The sequence below is a fragment of the Salvelinus alpinus genome, chromosome 5 (genome assembly GCF_045679555.1).
Source record: "Salvelinus alpinus chromosome 5, SLU_Salpinus.1, whole genome shotgun sequence".
NCBI lineage: Eukaryota > Metazoa > Chordata > Actinopteri > Salmoniformes > Salmonidae > Salvelinus > Salvelinus alpinus.
In genome coordinates this window covers 58515382-58535635 of record NC_092090.1, presented here as the reverse complement: position 1 = coordinate 58535635, position 20254 = coordinate 58515382, and the positions used below count along the sequence as shown (strand labels likewise).

The window sequence follows — 20254 nt, the reverse complement described above, 5'->3', positions numbered from 1 at the left end:
ATGATAATGATAATTGCTTGTTCTTTTCAGAGATTTTCCCAAGTATACGGTGACAAATTCCCTTTCCAGAAATCTAATAATAATGTGGATGAACCAATATGGATAACAAGAAAGAGTTTATAGCCTGAGATTTGGTTATGACCTTTAACCAACCAGGATGATCATTGATTGATGTTGATGTTTTTTATCTTCTGTTAAAGCACACCAAAATACATTTTTATAAACATGTTATGCACGGCAATACACTTTTCTAATGGCGTAGTAATGTTTTTTGAACACAGATTAGAATAAATACTAGGAAGGACCTTACTTGCAGTTTTTACATTTAAGTCCAAACAACATTCCTTTTCCACACACTATGCATGTCTGAGACATCCAGTACTTGGTGGAAAACCTGCAAGCACAAGAAGAGAGAGAGGAAGAGAGCGAGATCAGAGCACATCAACAAAACAAGACATCTCTTCTACCTGTTTGTTCATGCATAAACGAGTGCAAACAAAAGCCACCAGGTGTGGATCATCGCAGAAAAACATCACAGATTGCTTGTGACCTTTTGGATTATGTTTCCCATTCACCTTGTGATGACAAATGGCTTTTGTCATAGAATGTCTCATATTCACAAGTCACATAAAAATATTATATTATTATTATTTCTTTGGCAGGTTAACGTTTCCATAACATAAGAAAGATGGACGCCTATAGGGCTCATCTTTCCCCACCGCGCAACAATTTTAGCTCCAATCTCCAATGCACCTTGATTCAATTTGGGGGCCCCCACTCCTTTCAATATTCTGCACCAATGTTCAGTTTGTGGCTGTGAGCTCTGTGAATAAAGGCTGTGACAGAGGCCATTCTGCTACATCAACACAGTAACACAGCAATCATTCACAGAGATGAAGATGGAGCCCAGCAGAGCCCGTGGCACCGCGTTCAGAGCAAGACTACAGTGTGTCTCAATTGTCTTGAATGATAAAAAGCAATTCCCTACTTTGGGGTTGGATGAGGTATCTGAGTGCCCAATTTAAGAAAAACTCTGGGTTTATTTTCTGATAGATCTGACATCTGGGTACCAGCAGCGGGCTGGCTGGAGTAATGGAATAGGAATGGGTTGACAGAATCCAAATCTCTTCATTAGGAACCTTCGTATTGCCTCGTACTGTGCTAAACAGAATCAGGGAGGGCACAATTCAATCTGGCATCCCGCTCTAATTTTGGTGGTCGGGGCCTAAATGATACATTGTTTTGGCAGGCGTACATACGCTGCCAAAGTTACCGTGAGACTGACATTAAAGGTGAGATATGATTTGACAGATCTTTTTCATTCCCAGGGAGATGTTGCTATAGCCAGTAGTTTATTGCATTGCTATGATTTACTTACGAATAATAACCTGTGCTTAGAGCGATATCTTTGAAGATACATCGAGGCACAAATAGAGATCTATGACAATCACCATGTCAGAAAGAGTATAAAGAGAAATAAAGTTGTCCATCTCCCTAGAAACTAGCATTTGTCCTTTTAATAACAGCTTGAAATTTAATGCCAATATAAATTACATTTGCGCTCGTCTCTGGCTGATGAAGCATTAAGACATGTGTGCACAACCACTGTCTTTCCTCGTCATTAACTTTCAGCAGTGAGCTAACACCCACGTACTTCTGAGGCTGAGAGAAAGAGGGGGAGGGGGAGATGGAGAAAGACAGAGAATAAGAGAGAGAGGAGGGACAAAGATACAGAGAGAGAAAGAAGGAGAGAGAAAGTCGGTAGGTTGGAAGATTCCCATGACCAATAGCGGAGGTGTACTGTTTAATTTGGAGATCAGTGGCATTTGGGATTCATCAGACATTCAAACAGGAATAGAACAGGGAGTGGAGTTATGCTAGCGCCCCCTTAAATTGGACTGACATTCTGTCTGTCTCTGGTAGAGGAACACACACATTAAGACACACACACACACACACACACACAAATGAATGCCTGAACACTCATACCTTCATTCAAGTACACACACACACACACACACACACACACACACACACACACACACACACACACACACACACACACACACACACACACACACACACACACACACACACACACACACACACACACACACACACACACACACACACACACACACACACACAGGTTACCTGTGTTTTATGGAGTTTCCCAGGTCTCTCCGAGGGATCTGTGGGGACCAGCGAGGCACTGACAGAGTGTCTGAAGGAAGAGAGGGAGAAAGAGGGATGGATGGATGAATGTAGGGATGGATGAATGAATGGATGTATAAGAACATAGGCATTATTAGATATTTAACCAGTGACACAAAAGGGTTGATTGAATCAACAATGCATTGCAGCCAAATGCATTCTCGTCATTGGACAGTGGAGGGTAGGCCTAAATATTAACACATGCCGTGGTATTGAATAGTTCCCTGCTGGTAACCACTGATTGTGATTGGGCTAAATCAAACACTGATTTGTGCACTGCATGTCATTTCAGCGTATTAATAGATTTGTACCAAATGCTCAGATGTGTCTTTGGCCATTACCGCAATCAATCATAATTACCTATTTCGACTAACACTTCCTGACATTCAAAAACAATAAAGTGACAAAAATCTGATCTACGTTAAAAGTCATGGGTTTGAATAATTCACTCATGGATATTTCTAGAAAAAATAAAAGTGTTATTCTTTATTCCAAGCATCCTTATATCATAGAGATTGAATGTAATCAGCATTTGTATGTCTCTGTGTCCATTTTGAAGGACGTTAGGGGTAGTTTCATGAGCCAATGCTAACTAGCGTCAGTGCAATGACTGGAAGTCTGTGGGTACAGTATCTACTAGCATGCTAGCAGATACCGATAGACTTCCAGTCATTGCACTAACGCTTGTTAGCAATTGCGCTCACGCAACTTCCTTCAAACTGCACGCGGATACATAAAAATGGTATCCATGAGTTCATGGATACCTCTGGGGAAGTAGATAAAGGGCCTTACCCCCGCTATATACACACACATATATATATAGACACACACATATATATATATATATATATATATAGACAATAATAGGTGGTATGTTAATGATATCGTCCATATAAAAAGCTTTTGTGTGTTTGCAGATGTTCCATTGTGAGGGTGTGCACAGAGGGACCCTCTTACTTCAAAAGGTATTTCCAACATAGAACCTCCGGTAGGTCCATTAGTGAACACATTAATAGCAGCAACGGTAGCAGTAGCATCTAATACATTATGCACCTCTCAATGCACTGTGTGCCACTACTCAGCCCCAGTCCACCCACATGCAGTACAGCTATAGTGAGGAGTGTGGATAGAGTATCTGTGTATTGTATTTCTGTGTGTGTGTGTGTGTGTCAGTGGAGGCTCCGCAGAGGAGGAAGGGGAGGACCATGCTCCTGAATTTAAAAAAAATTAATAGTGAAACATGAAAAACCTTCCTTTTCAGATAAAACTATACTAAATATAATCACATCACCAAATAATTGATTAAAACACACTGTTGTGCAATGAACATCTACAGTAGCTTCAGCAGCACTATGTAGGATAGCACTATGTTGTAGCCGGAGGACAGCTAGCTTCTGTCCTCCTCTTGGTACATTGACTTCAATACAAAACCAAGGAGGATCATGGTTCTTGCCCCCTTCCATAGACTTACACAGTAATTATGACAAATTCCGGAGCACATCTTCCAACCTATCAGAGCTCTTGCAGCATGAACTGACATGTTTTCCACTCAATCAAAATATCAGATAATGAATCTAGTACTGAAAGCATAAGCTACAGGTAACACTGCATAAAATGTGTTGAGTAGTTGACTCAGAGAGAAAGACAATTCTTCCAAAATGAAGGAGAAACAAGAGAGATACACAGCTATATTTGGTTGTATTTTTTTGTACTTTCACCTAGCTAGCAATGCTGCTAGCTAGTTTAGCCTACTCAAACACCCTGCTCAAACAGAGAGGGATGCCATTAGCTAGCTGGCTATGGCTATCCAACATGGTAACTCTTCAAAGTCAAAGTAAGCTTTTGGTTTTAGAAATGTATTGCCAACGGGGCCCGCCGGTGTAACTGCTAAACCAGATTATGACTGTACAATGTACTGCATGATTATAGCGGGTTTACACGTTAGTATTTATGTTGACTATGCCTTGACAACAATGTAGGCCGTGTGTATCAAATCAAATCAAATTTTACAAATTCAGGTTAGTGGTCATGATATGAAGGTTTGGCTTGGTCAAAGACAGCTGATGTGTTGTACACTGAAGTCCACAAGCGAAGGGAAAAGGTGAGAGGAGGAGAGTGTGAGAAGGAATTATCTATACAATGAGCAAAGTGATGAGGCTGTTTGTATGTGGTTGCTATGAAAGTGAACTGTGTTTGCGTGTGATCTGGGGTGTATTCATTCCACCGATTCCTTCCACTGACATTTGAAGCTGTTGGACTAATGATTACACCCTGGACCAGCTAGATGAAGGCAAGAGTGTGTAAGACGGTATGTGAATGTGTCACGGTCTGCCACCTTGATTACTCAAAATGCTCTCAACCTGTGCACCTACGTTGTAAACGTAGGTGCACTCATAGGCTAGGTTGTAGCAACCTCGTGATGGGTACAGGGAACATTTGAGAATCATGTAGTAGCCTAAACCTATTGATGTTACATTGAGCTCGGTGAATGGAATATGAATGTCAGTCATCCAATATGCTGTAATAGAAATAAGACAATGCTCACAAAAAAAATGATCATCCTCCCTCATCTTAAACGGCACCGACCGCCACTGGTGTGTGTGTGTGTGTGTGTGTGTGTGTGTGTGTGTGTGTGTGTGTGTGTGTGTGTGTGTGTGTGTGTGTGTGTGTGTGTGTGTGTGTGTGTGTGTGTGTGAGACAGAAAGAAAGAAAAAGATGACTTGGAGAAAGATTCAGCAATAGCGAAGGAGAGAGCCCTCCCCATTCTTCTCCTAAATGCATTGGAGCACCATCCATACAGTAAAGCTAATCTTAATATGGCCTTCAGTGCTCCTCCACTCAATCACATGGCCTTGAGGAAGAAGAGGATGAAGAGGAATCACATTGTGTTCTGGATGGGAATGCTTGAACAATGAGAGAGAGAGAGAGAGAACGCCAGATATTTATAAAATAGCTTCATAGACCGAGTCCAAGTGGAAAGTATATAGAGTATTGGTAAGACAATTATCCCTTATTTTCAGGTCAAAGTTGTTGGATGAACCTACATACTGAATAATGATTTTAGCTTAAATGTACAATATGATCTATCCCCTGTCCAGAGAAAATGTTCTTTGGAACTACTTTTTTGGAACTACTTTCTTTGGAACTACTGTATCACTGCGTTCAATGTTTTATACACAGTGTACAAAATATTAGGAACAACTTCCTAATATTGAGTTTTGCCCTCAGAACAGCCTCAATTTGTCAGGGAATGGACTCTACAAGGTGTCAAACGCGTTCCACAGGGATGCTTGCCCATGTTGACTCCAATGCTTCCCACAGTTGTGTCAAGTTGGCAGGATGTCCTTTGGGTGGGGGACCATTCTTGATACACACGGGAAACTGTTGAGCTTGAAAAACCCAGCAGCGTTGGAGTTCTTGACAGAAACTGGTGCACCTGGAACCTACTACTATACCCTGTTCAAAGGCACGTAAATATTTTGTCTTGCCCATTCACTCTCTGAATGGCACACACACAATCCATGTCTCAATTGTCTAAAACAGTACCCCCAGGGGTACACGCAATGCCTTTGGGGGTACGCCAAATAAAAATGTGATTCAGATTTTAAAATAATAATAATAATAATAATTCTTCCATTTTCAAACAGTCCATTTATATTTTCTAACGGTATACATTTGGGCGAGATTTTTTTCTCGCCTGAATAGCCTCGTTTCACTGCCAAAAATAAAATGCGTTGTGCAGACCTCACTACCCCCTGGAGAGCCTTGCGGTTAAGGGAGGTGCAGTTGCCGTACCAGGCGGTGAAAAAGCCCGACAGGATGCTCTCGATTGTGCATCTGTAAAAGTTTGTGAGTGATTTAGATGACAAGCCAAATTTCTTTAGCCTCCTGAGGTTGAAGAGGCGCTATTGAGCCTTCTTCACCACGCTGTCTGTGTGGGTGGACCATTTCAATTTGTCTGTGATGTGTACGCCGAGGAACTTGGATAAATGGTTAAAAAAAGTAAGGCCCGTGTCCATAGAGACACATAACAGCTCTACTGGTAGTACTGTTACTACCAGCAGTACTACACATGCACCTGTCGACCACACAAGTTGTTCTGCTTCCACAAGCACATCCAATGCTATCATCAGTAATTCTACATTTGCTGTTAGCCCAGCTAGCATGAACACTGACAGTTGTGAATCTGATGTAGCCGAAGAGCTACTGCCCCTCCAAGGACGTTGGACCATCTCAGAGGTGCAAATATAATGAGAACAACATTGATTTGGGGTTCAATTATATTGGGAGTAGTGCCTTTCCTCAGCCAGTGTGTTAGATGTGCAAAAGTACTAGCTCACAACTCAATGAAACCTTCACTCTTGCGCAGACATTTAAAAACAAAACATGCCAATTTGAAAAATAAGCCACGGGAGTTTTTTTTGCGAGAATTAAGACGACTTTTGAGTAGCACGACATGTATAAAAGCAACAGATACTATTAATAAGAAGGGGCTAGAAGCGTTTTATATGGTGAGCTACCGAGTGGCTATGACAGGCAAGCCCCATACTATTGTGGAGGACTTTATTCTTCAAGGCTGCCGCGGATATGGCTGTCACAATGCTGATGGAAAAGGCCCAAAAAACTATACAGACAATGCCTTCATCAAACAACATTGTTTCACGACGCAAACATTGTTTCACGACGCATCAGTGACATGGCAGGAGATGTTTGAAACAATTACTGCTTCGCATACAAGCCAGTAGATTTTATGCGTTACAGCTGGATGAGTCAACAGACGTGGCAGGCCTGGCACAGCTCCTGGTATATGTTTGTTACGTTTATGGGGGGTCAATTAAGGAAGACATCATCTTCTGCAAACCACTGGAAACAGGACAACAGGAAAGGATATTTTTAAAGTACTGGACAGCTTTGTGACATCAAATGGACTTTGGTGGTGAAGATGTGTTGGTATCTGTACTGATGGTGCAAAAGCCATGACCGGGAGACATAGTGTTGTGGTAATGCACGTGCAAGCAGTTGCTCCTGACGCCACTTAGGTACACTGCAGCATCCACCAAGAGGCTCTTGCTGCCAAGGGAATGCCTGACAGCTTGAAATATATTTTGGACAGTACAGTGAAAATGGTTAACTTTGTTAAAGCAAGGTCCCTGAACTTTCGTGTATTTTCTGCACTATGCAATGATATGGGCAGCGCCCTTGTAACGATTTGGGGCAAAGTATTGACACGTTTTTTTAAATTGAGAGACAAGTTTAAAGTTTTCTTTACTGACGATAATTTTCACTTGTCTGACCGAATTTCTCACACGACTGGCCTATCTGGGTGATGTTTTTTCTCGCCTGAATGGTCTGAATCTAGGATTACAGGGACTCTCCGCAACTATATTCAATGTGCGGGACAAAATTGAGGCTATAATTAAGAAGTTGGAGCTGTTCTCTGTCTGCATTAACAAGGACAACACACAGGTCTTTCCATCATTGTAAGATTTTTTTGTGTGCAAATTAACTCAAGCTTACGGACAATGTCAAATATGATATGGTGAAGCGCCTGAGTGAGTTGGGTGTGCAATTACGCAGGTACTTTCCCGAAACGGATGACACAAACAACTGGATTCGCTATCCCTTTCATGCCCTGCCTCCAGCCCACATACTGATTTCTGAACAAAAGAGCCTCATCGAAATTTCAACAAGCAGTTCTGTGAAAATGTAATCAGAAGCCACTGACAGATTTCTGGATTGGGCTGCGCTCAGAGTTTCCTGCCTTGGCAAATCGTGCTGTTAAGACACTGATGCCCTTTGCAACCACATACGACTTGTGAGGCGTATGTTTCTCAAACTAGACACTCTAATGTATTTGTCCTCTTGCTCAGTTGTGCACTGGGGCCTCCCACTCCTCTTTCTATTCTGGTTAGAGCCAGTTTGTGCTGTTCTTTGAAGGGAGTAGTACACAGCGTAGTACGAGATCTTCAGTTTCTTGGCAATTTCTCGCATGGAATAGCCTTCATTTCTCAGAACAAGAATAGACTGACGAGTTTCAGAAGAAAGTCCTTTGTTTCTGGCCATTTTGAGCCTGTAAATGCTGACGCTCCAGATACTCAACTAGTCTAAAGAAGGCCAGTTTTATTGCTTCTTTAATCATAACAACAGTTTTCAGCTGTGCTAACATAATTGGAAAAGGATTTTCTAATGATCAAAATGAGGAACTTGGATTAGCTAACACAACCTGCCATTGGAACACAGGAGTGATGGTTGCTGATAATGGGCCTCTGTATGCCTATGTAGATATTCCATAAAAGATCTGCCATTTCCAGCTACAATAGTCATTTACGACTGTTGGGTTCTTATTTATCAGAGTAAATAACTCTGACACTAGAGAAGAATGACACTAGAGAAGCTTTAACCAAGTTTAATTCTTCCCAAAGGTTCTGCCCAGCTGTATTCAGACAGCAAAACATTTCCCTCCATCATAGTTATATTCATCTTACTTAAGACACTCCCTCTCTCCAATCCTTACAGTTTATGGCTCTACAGGAAGCTAATAAAGAGGGTAACAGGATACCAAACCTTTATTGCTCTGTCCTCACCTCCTGACCTCAACCCCTCCATCATCTAATCCACAGATGTCCATCTGTCTCCCCTGTTTCACACGTTGCTCTCCTCTCATCCAACACATTCCACAGCTATCTGTCTTTCTATAGAGACCCAGTCTCTTTCACTCCTTAATATACTATGCGTCTGATCTATCATGTCTTTAATATCTCAATGTTCAAAATGTCGAATCCAACAAAACATTAACAATGTCTACACTGTATTTCTGCTCAATTTGATGTTATATTAATGGACAAAAATGTTGCTTTTCTTTCAAAAACAAGGCCATTTCTAAGTGACCCCAAACTTTTGAACGGTAGTGTACATTATCTATGACCTGACCTTTAGGTCGTAAATCACCACTCACATTCCTGAGCGAACAAAATCCAACGCTAACAACTACAAGTCACCCCATCCCTGGAGCTTGTGACTCTGTATCTGTGGTTCACAGTCCAATACATCACTCAATTACACTCAATCGTCCTGATAATGTAATAGAGAACGGGAACTGATATATGTGCTTATTGTTCTGTCTGTTTACACTAACAGCCTCATAACACAAGAGCAACCATCAGATGATGTTGACATCTCTGTGACCTGCCAGTTGTTTCTCACACAGAGGTCAAGTCCTGAAACCTCTGTACGATGGTACAGTATATTAGCCTGGCCTGATTGATCTTTGTGAGTGCACCTCAGCATGTGCGCAAGCACACACACACGCAAATACACACACTGCTAAATATATGTATGCGACCAATAATATTTGATTTGATACAGACACACAGACACACACAACCGGAGGTCTGAGTAACCCAAAGGCGCCAGACTACAGTGTCCTCCTCCATCCTTTCTGTTTAATAAGGATGGAGACATATTCTCCTTCCCCCTCCACTTATCCCTCTATCCCTTCATCCCCCTTTCCCCCTCCACTCGCTGTCCTCTATCCTCTAATGACATGACAAACAACCAAACAACAACAGCACAGGAAGGGAGAGAGTAGAGACATGTACATGGAGGATATTAAACCATTTCTGCCAAAAATACATATCTAGTGCCAGGCACGGCAAATGACAGGCACGGCAAAAGGTGGCACGGTAAAAGGTGTCAAAAGACAAGGCATGGACTTATACTTCATACAGCATGATGCCTACAGGTGTATATATATGACTATATATAAGCTGGTTGAGAGAATGCCAAGAGTGTGCAAGGCTGTCATCAAGGCAAAGGGTGGCTAATTGATAATTTGTTCATTTGTTTAACATTTTTCTGGATACTACATGATTCCATATGTGTTATTTCATAGTTTTGATGTCTTCACTATTATTCTACAATGTAGAAAATAGTAGAAATAAAGAAAAACTCTTGAATGAGTAGGTGTTCTAAAAATTTTGACCGGTACTGTATATATTTATGAAACACAAAGTGTGGTGAAATTTAACTGCCATTTTTGCGGTGTGAAATAAACTCTGGCGACTCGAGACAAAGAGCCTTGTTGCCAACGCTGTTTCCATGACAAACACTCAACGCGTGGGTTCAACAACCTTTTCAACAGAATATCATTCTGCTGTCATCTTTGACGAAGAGAACACCCCTTCCTCTCCTCACCTATCACCAAGTGCCATCTTACTTTTCCGTTGTTACACATCATGATGATGGTCATTAGAAACTATTATCATGGATATGAAACAAATATCCACACCACCACTGAAGAGGACCACAATGGAAATAAGTCCCAGACTTTATTGTGTGTTATCCTTGATGATTTTATTCATGTGCATGTATGGCTTTTAAGTTTTGTGTGCATGTTTTTTTTTAATGGTCGAATTAATAAACTAAACTAAACCACTTTTTCCCGTAAGTGTTTTGTTCTAACCAATGAAACATGCCAACGAGAGAGGGACTGCAGTAGGACATACTATGCCTGAAGCGGATTGCACAGACCAGTCTCTCATTTGGACAATTCAAAATGGAGAGAAGCAGTGAGACAAATGTTTTCTGGTGGCAAGCTGAATTGCAGACAGGGGAGAAGCCAGCCATAGAAATAGAATGCCTAGGGGGCGCTGGTGAGCAGTAACATATGAAGACGCATTTTCTCGGTACTCCGATCCAGGGCGAACAATTTACTATTAATTCTTGACAAACACCTCCCCCACCGTGTTCATTTTGTAACATTTAATTTGGAATCGAACCCAAATGACTAATCGACTAGTCAAGTAGACCAAATAGGGAATTCATATCTTGTTTAGAGATGTGCCTCCACCATGCTGCCAAAAAAATGACAATTATTCATCCAGTAACTTAACGTTATGAACAATGATGGTATGTACACTACCGTTCAAAAGTTTGGGGTCACTTAGAAGTGTCCATGTTTTTGAAAGAAAAGCACATTTTTTGTCCATTAAAATAACATCAAATTGATCAGAAATACAGTGTAGACATTGTTAATGTTGTAAATGACTATTGTAGCTGGAAACGTTTTTTTTTTTTCATGGAATATCTACATTATCAGCAACCATCACTCCTGTGTTCCAATGGCAGGTTGTGTTAGCTAATCCAAGTTTATCATTTTAAAAGGCTAATTGATCATTAGAAAACCCTTTTGCAATTATGTTAGCACAGCTGAAAACTGTTGTCCTGCTTAAAGAAGCAATTCAACTGGCCTTCTTTAGACATGTTTAATACATACAAGTTTATACTCCCAAAGGACCATGTGTATTATTCTTTACTATTTGACTGGTTGGTGTGGTGGAACTTTTGTAATCAAAAGAAGAGACTTTTAGATTTCTTCAAAACAATCAAACTTTATTATTTAATTACTGCAGTAATGGAGCTGGTCGGTAATCACCCCTGGAGGTGATCACTGAGAACTCAACGAGCTGGTTTGAGCCACAGCATTTTAAAGCAAAGTCCATCCTCCTTCAGTCTACATGACAAACAACAGATACATGGAATGGGTCACAAGGTTAAGATTTGTATGAAAGATACTTAGAATTCACAGCAGACAGTATCTGCTGTAAAATCAGTTCTCATTGTGTAGACTCCAATGTCTGGCCCTGGAGTCATCTCTCCCTGGTACCTTTTATAACAGAAACATAACTTTCTTTATTTAACCTTTATTTAACTAGGCAAGTCAGTTAAGAACAAATTCTTATTTACAATGACGACCTAGGAAACTTGGGTTAACTGCCTTGTTCAGGGGCAGAACAACATACTTTTTTAACTTGTCAGTTCGGGGATTTGATCTAGCAACCTTCTGGTTATTGGCCCAACGCGCTAACAACTAGGCTACCTGCCGCCCCATTAACTCATGCTCTGGAATGCGGTATCACCCAAAGACATCGTACATTTTCCAGAGGCCCATCCTCAGTAGAACACAGACAGATGAGCATTCTAACAACCCCTTATTCTGTTGCATAAAACAACAATTTGATGGAATTACAGCATTATAACGTAATCTTGCAATTTTGCTCTCATATTGGTCCGCCCTGGTGCTTGGTGGCGGATGGCACGGGTTTGCAGGTTGTACAGCCGAGCGAACACTGCAGGACGGGTATTAAATGCCAAGCGTTTGTCAATTTTCGATATTCTGGCTTGTTAGAATGTTCAACAGAGGGTTACATTTATACAAATGTTGAATTTGACTGGGTTTGTTTTCCTATTTACTTATTTAATTAAATGTTTTAAAGTACATGTGTGTATCTATATATGTGTATACATGTATGTGTATATATACAGTGGGGCAAAAAAGTATTTAGTCAGCCACCAATTGTGCAAGTTCTCCCACTTAAAAAGATGAGAGAGGCCTGTAATTTTCATCATAGGTACACTTCAACTATGACAGACAAAATGAGAAAAATAATCCAGAAAATCACATTGTAGGATTTTTTATGAATTTATTTGCAAATTATGGTGGAAAATAAGTATTTGGTCAATAACAAAAGTTTATCTCAATACTTTGTTATATACCCTTTAGTCCCAGTTAGGGACAGAAGCTAAAACTGTTACAAAGGCACCCCGTTTGTCTCCTCCAAAGTAATTTCAGATACTAATGGAAGATATATTATAGTGATGGGAAAATTGTTTAGCACACAGGTTATTCTGGCTAACCTCTATGGTCCTAATTGGGATGACACTCAATTTTTCTCTGACCTCATCACAACACTTCCTGACCTTAACTCTCATCATTTGATATCGGGCGGAGATTTCAATTGTGTATTGCATCCAAGTCCATACAGATCCAGACCGAAGCCCAACAATGTAATTTCAAAATCAGGCGCAGTAATCAACTCATTTCTAGATTCCTATCATTTGTCTGATCCATGGAGGAGGAGCAATCCCACTGCTAAACAGTACTCCATTTTTTCTCCAGTCCACAGCACATACTCTAGGATTTACTTTTTCCTGCTGGACAATAGAATTCTTCCTTTTATAACTAATAGCCAATATAACAGCATCGTTATCTCAGACCATAGCCCTGTCCAGCTAGATATCCGCTTTCCGGACAGTACTGTGTCACAACGAACACGGTGACTTGACCCACTACTACTATCCTGTAGTGCCTTTAAAAAATACATATCAACTCACATTGATGTCTTTTTACAGATCAACTGCACCCCTGATGTGTCTCCCTCTACTGTGTGGGAGTCATTCAAATAATATCTAAGAGGCCAAATTATTTAATACACAGCGTATGACAACAAACAGCGCTTATCGGAGCTATCTCAACTCATTCTATATGTGGACAACAGATATGCCTCTTCTCCAACTCCTGAACTCTACAAAGAGAGACTGTTACACCAATCGGAATTTGACAATCTTCCCACCAAACAAACGGAGCAGCTTCGGTTTAAGTCGAGGCAAAAATTCTATGAACACGGAGAGAAAGCTGGCAAGTTGTTATCTCATCAGCTTTGACAATCCCCTGCTCGCAGCACCATACCTGAAATCTGTGTTGTAGCTGATGTAACTTCTACCAATCCCAAAGAAATCAACAATCAATTTAAGCAATTCTACTCTGCTCTTTCCTCATCAGAGGCTCTTCCTGACACAGCTCGCATGCATGCATTTCTAGACAATCTGGACATCCCCTGTCTCAATTCAGATGAACAAACCAACATGGATGCCTCAATAAGTGATGATGAAGCTACTCTGGCAATCCACTCCATGAAGAGCAGTAAAACCCCTGGGCCTGATGGCTTCCCTATTGAATTTTATAAAGCATTCTCCTCTAAATTATCCCCTATCCTCAGCTCAATGTACAATGAAATCCTTTCTAGTCAGAAACTCCCACAGACACTTACCCAGGCGACTATTTCGGTTTTGCTTAAAAAAAACAATAATCCCCTAGACTGTGGCTCATACCGCCCTATAAGCCTTTTGTGCTGCGATTATAAAAGTCTCACTAAGGTCCTCTCGCGCCGTTTAGAGAGAGTGATGCCTAATATAATTAACTCTGACCAAACCGGATGTATCTCAGGTAGACAATCTTTCCATAATATGCGGCAGCTATTTAATGTTCTTTATTCTGCCCACTCAACTCTACAGCCAGAGGTTGTCATCTCTCTTGATGGTGAAAAGGCTTTCGACCGGGTTGAGTGGGAATATCTATTTACAGTACTAGAGAGATTTGGGTTTGGCCCGTCATTCCTTTCCTGGATTAAGATTTTGTACTCGTCCCCAGTGGCTTCTGTTCGCACCAACAATGTTACCTCCAGCTACTTCCCTCTCCACAAGGGGGGGCAGGCAGGGTAGCTGTTTATCCCCTTTCCTATTTGATATGGCTATTGAGCCTCTTGCTCTTGCTATTTCCTTGCTAGGAAATTATTAAGGGAATATTAAGGGGCAACATAACTTTCAAGGTGTTTTTATATGCAGACAATCTTCTTTTATACATCTCTAACCCTGTGGAGTCTATACCCTATCTCTTGGACAAGCTACAACGTTTTGGGACATTCTCTGGTTTTAAGTTAAACCTAATAAAAAGTGTGCTCCTCCCCATTAATCAGGTAGCAGAAGGAATTGGGTATGCCAATTTCCCATTTAAGGTGGAGCATCAGGTCTTTACCTATTTGGGGATAAAGGTCACACGATCGTTTAAAGTTCTGTTTCAACATAACTTCAAAACACTTCTGGAACGCACTAAGCAGGATTTCATAAGGTGGTCGTCTTCTCCCATTTCATTAGCAGGTCGCATTAATTCTGTTAAGATGACTGTACTACCTAGGTTTTTGTACATATTCCAAATGATTCCCATTTTTTTGCCAAAGTCAATGTTCAAACAACTGTACAACTACATTTCCAACTTCATTTGGAATAAGTCAAATCCACAAATGAGAAAGGTATATCTAGAGAGACCTAAGCCCGCAGCAAATATATCAGCAAATATATCTAAATGTGTTTATTGGGTTTCTACATTTGAAAACAAGGATGGCCCAACTTGGGCCATTATGGAGTTAGTCAAGCCTTCCAACTTCTCCGATCTCGCTCCTGTGCTCCTCAATGCCTATGAAACTTGGCACCCATGTTTTGAACCCCATTGTTAAGAACTCCCTTAAAATCTCGTCCCAATTCCGAAATCACTTTAGTCTTAAACAAGCAAGCTGCTTCTCTCCATTAACATCTAATCATCTCTTCTCAGCTTCACAGATTGACATGGTATTCCAGTTCTGGCATAGGAACGGTCCGGTGTTTTTTTTGTGAGCTATTTGTTGATAACACATTTGTCATATTTGATACTCTGAGAGTCGACCATAATATTTCCAATACCCACTTTTTTAGATACCTGCAAGCTCGCAGCTTTGCCAAAAAACATTTCCCTTAATTTCCACTCAAGCCTACTAAGTGTCCAGTCGAGAGGTGCTTAGATCTTAACCCTTAGATCTTAGATCTTAACATAACATTAATCCGCCTTCCTTTGAAAATACAAAATCTGCATGGGAGCAAGACATAGGGGGAGAGCTACATGATGATATATGTCAACAAAGTATTGAGCGTATCCACACATCATCATTTTGCATACGGCATGGGCTTATTCAGTTTAAGGTTTTGTACCGTCTCCATTACTCAAATGACAGATTGGAAAAATTATACCCAAATGTTGACCACAAGTGTTTTAGATGCCACCAGATTCCAGCAACTGTGGGACACATGTTTTGGTCATGCCAATCTTTGAGTGGCCTCTGGGACCCCATTTTTGAGGCATTCTCACATATGTGTAATATAACTGCTAACCCCAACCCGGTCACTGGAATTTTTGGGATACTTCCCCTAGACCAGAATGCTACCATGCATCAGGCAAATGCGAAAGCTGCTAGCTCGCCGCCTTGTCCTATTTCACTGGAAGTCTGCAAAGCCGCCCTCCTTTATGCAGTGGGTTAAGGAGGTGATGTCATCTCTGCCTCTGGAGAAGGTTAGAGACACCGTGCATGGGTCCCAACAAAAGTTCTACTTAACCTGGTCCCCATTAATACAACACTTGTACTTAGTGTAACGTGCATAGTTTGGTAAGCAGTATTGTCTGTTCTAGTGGCCATTAGTGCTGATAATAATGTTTATATTACTTTTTTCTTGTAGAGATACCTCAGCCGACCACAACATTGAATAGAAATGTCTGTTCTAGAATTGATATTGCTATGTGGGGAGTAGACTTCTTCATTAAAAGTGATAGTAAAATGAGCCTGGTGGTGTCTGTTAATCTAGCAACAGGCTCTCTAGGCCCAGCAGGTGGGTTGTGTTTTGTCCGCAGGCTAGGGGCAGCCCTCCAACTGTACATACACACACACACGCCACATCAATCAGGCTAACTAACAAACCTTTCAGCTTCATGAAGAGACATAATGGATGCTGCGAGTAGGTCTTTTGAACAGCATTCCATTAGGAAACATTCACATACAGATGACAATGCCACTGTCGAAAAGAAAACTAAAAACAATTCACACAAAGAACCATGACTCCTTTTACTATCGCAAACTAACACAGACAAGGGCAACAACAATTCAGTCTCCGTTCTGACTCATTCTGAGCAGGCACCAGTTGACCGCCTTCGGCTCGGCCAGCTATCTTCATGGGGTTCTTCGTCTTTGATACACATATCAGAGGAAGTTAGTTGGTTCTTGTTGTGCCAAAGCATCTTGAGCCATGCAGATGAGACATGCTGAGCGGATACTTTACAAGGAGTGTACGCACCTCCATTAAATTGCAGATGCAGGGCACAAAAAATTAAGTATTGAAAGAAAGCTAGAATCGTGCACACCGTTGCTCAATAAAACTGTGGGAGCATTCAACAGTGTGTGGGTATATTTTTTCCCCTCCCGGAACCCAAGCAGACCCATTACCAGATTGACGACAAACACCAGGCCTGCTCTTTGCTGCTATGACACTTACTGGGACCCCAGGTGGATGCTCGGCAGGCAGATAAAAGTATTAGGGATGCCGCCACAACACAATTAAATCATTAAATCATTCCTTTACTAGGAATAGGCTAACTGCCTTAGACTGGCATTTGTCTTAATCTCTAATGTCTTTGTCAGGACAACAGTAAGATGATAAGCCATACCAGACGTTTCTCCCTGCCTGTACCAGGGAAATTCCACTATATTGCAGTGCTTGAGGGCCAAACCCTGTTAGATGTTCTGGAGCGGGTGGACTTTGCCCTTTACAACTAATAATAAGAATTTATTCAACTTCTATAGCGCATTTCAAAGAATCTCAAAGAGTTTGAGAAAGCAAAAACAAAATTTTTATTATTAATATGACCAAATGTATGAGCCTGTGCGCCAGCAGGGGCATCACACCAAGTGGGTACTGCACAAATGACAAAGCCCAGGGCACGGAGAGGATGTTGGGGAAAGCGAGGTGTGCTGCTGAAGCTACGGACCTGTCTGTCTCTGACTCCCTGGCTGTGACTGAGCTGCTCCCTCCTCAAAACCATTGATATTTCCTCGGCTGACCATCCAATATGCAAGCTGTGCAACAACCCTGATCATACCCATGACTTCGGGAACTTTCTTGATACTGTATCGTATTTATTTACTTTTATAACATTTCCTGATGTATATGCAATTCAGCTTTCAGCTGCCATGTTCACTGAACAAAAATGTAAATGCCACATGCTATAATTTCAAATCAGTCAATTGAAATAAATTCATGAGGCCTTCATCTATGGATTTAACATGACTGGGAATACAGATATGCATCTGCTGGTCACCACTATTTTCCTCATGCAGCGTGACACTTATTTTTCCCTCACTAACTTTAAACATCAGCTATCTGAGCAGCTAACCGATCGCTGCAGCTGTACATAGCCCATCTGTAAACAGCCCACCCAATCTACCTACATCATCCCCATATTGTTTTTATTTACTTTTCTGCTCTTTTGCACACCAGTATTTCTACTTGCACATCACCATCTGCTCATCTATCACTCCAGTGTTAATTTGCTCAATTGTAATTACTTCGCTACTATGGCCTATTTATTGCCTTACCTCCTCACGCCATTTGCACACACTGTATATAGACTTTGTTTTCCCCCTCTATTGTGTTATTGACTGTACGCTTGTTTATTCCATGTGTAACTCTGTGTTGTTGTTTGTGTCGCACTGCTTTGCTTTATCTTGGCCAAGTCGCAGTTGTAAATGAGAACTTGTTCTCAACTAGCTTACCTGGTTAAATAAAGGTGAAATAAAAAAATCTCCTTCACATAGTTTATCAGGCTGATGATTGTGGCCTGTGGAATATTGTCCCAATCCTTTTGAAGTTCTTGGATATTGGAGGGAACTGGCCAATATCCAGGAACACAAACACACTGTCGTAATGATGGGGCGGTGAGTCGAAAGCAGGTGCAATGTTTTAATAAAACAACAAAACCAAGAACACGACACTAACATAAGGTGGAACGCAGATACACAAAAACAATACCAACTGGTGAGTGAACATGGCAGAATGACATATAAAGGGGAGGAGATGATGAAGGTAATGGAGTCCAGGTGTGAATCATAATGATTAATAGGTGCGCATAATGACGAGTGCCAGGTGTGCGTAATGATGAATACCAGGACCGGGGGTTAGTACTCTGGTGACGTCGTACGCCGGAGGGGAGGAGCAGGAGCAGACGTGACACGTCGATCCACAGCATCCCAAAGATGCTCAATGAGTGACATGTCTGGTGAGTATGCAGGCCATGAAGGAACTTGGACATTTTCAGCTTCCTGGAATTGTGTACAGATCCTTGCGACATGAGGCTGTGCATTATCATGCTGAAACATGAGGTGATGGTGGCGGATGAATGGCACGACAATGGGCCTCAGGATCTCGTCACGGTATCTCTGTGCATTAAAATTACCATCAATAAAACACAATTGTGTTCGTTGTTCATAGGTTATGCTTTCCCATAACCACACCGCCACAATGGGACACTCTGTTCACAACGTTGACATCAGCAAACCGCTCACTCACACGACGGCATACATGCAGTCTGCCATATGCCCGGTACAGTTGAAACCGGGATGCATCCATGAAGAACACACTTTTCCAGCATGCCAGTGGCCATCGAAGGTGAGCATTTGCCCACTGAAATCGGTTACGACGCCGAACTGCAGTAAAGTCAAGTAACTGGTGAGGACGACGAGCATGCAGATGAGTTTCCCTGAGACGGTTTCTAAAAGTGTGTGCAGAAATTCTTCGGTTTTACCAGTGGAGTCTCCTCGGAGGAGGAAGGGGAGGACCATCCTCCTCAGTGAATTTCATAAAAATGATAATTTTTAAACATTTAAAAAGTTATCTTTTTTAGATAAAACTATACAAAACTGTACAAAATCACCCAATAATTGATTAAAACACACTGTTTTGCGATGATGGTCTACAGTAACCTCAACAGCACTCTGTAGGGTAAGCACCATAGGGTAGCCGGAAGACAACTAGTTACCGTCCTCCAACTGGGTACATTGACTTCAATACAAAACCTTGCTGGCTCATGGTTCTCACCACCTTCCATAGACTTACACAGTAATTATGACAACTTCTTGTGGACATCCTCCAACCTATCAGAGCTCTTGCAGCATGAACTGACATGCCAATCAAAGGATCAGAGAATGAATATAAACTCAGCAAAAAAAGAAACGGCCCTTTTTCAGGACCCTGTCTTTCAAATATAATTCATAAAAATCTAAATAACTTCACAGATCTTCATTGTAAAGAGTTTAAACATTGTTTCCCATGCTTGTTCAATGAACCATAAACAATGAATGAACATGCAACGGTGGAACAGACGTTAAGACACTAACAGCTTACAGACGGTAGGCAATTAAGGTCACAGTTATGAAAACTTAGGACACTAAAAGGCCTTTCTACTGACTCTGAAAACACCAAAAGAAAGATGCCCAGGGTCCCTACTCATCTGCGTGAACGTGCCTTAGGCATGCTGCAAGGAGGCATGAGGACTGCAGATGTGGCCAGG

General features: G+C 41.4%; 1 protein-coding gene across 1 annotated transcript in view; it reads right to left on the bottom strand.

Annotated features, from left to right (window-relative positions):
* Positions 1–20254, bottom strand: part of ksr2 (kinase suppressor of ras 2) — a 164247-nt gene that overhangs the window by 40879 nt on the left and 103114 nt on the right. The window contains exons 7-8 of the mRNA XM_071402511.1: positions 2155–2224; positions 311–394 (exon numbers count right to left, since the gene is read on the bottom strand). Of these exons, the coding sequence (XP_071258612.1) occupies positions 311–394; positions 2155–2224 (154 nt within the window). The remainder of the gene's footprint in view (positions 1–310; positions 395–2154; positions 2225–20254) is intronic.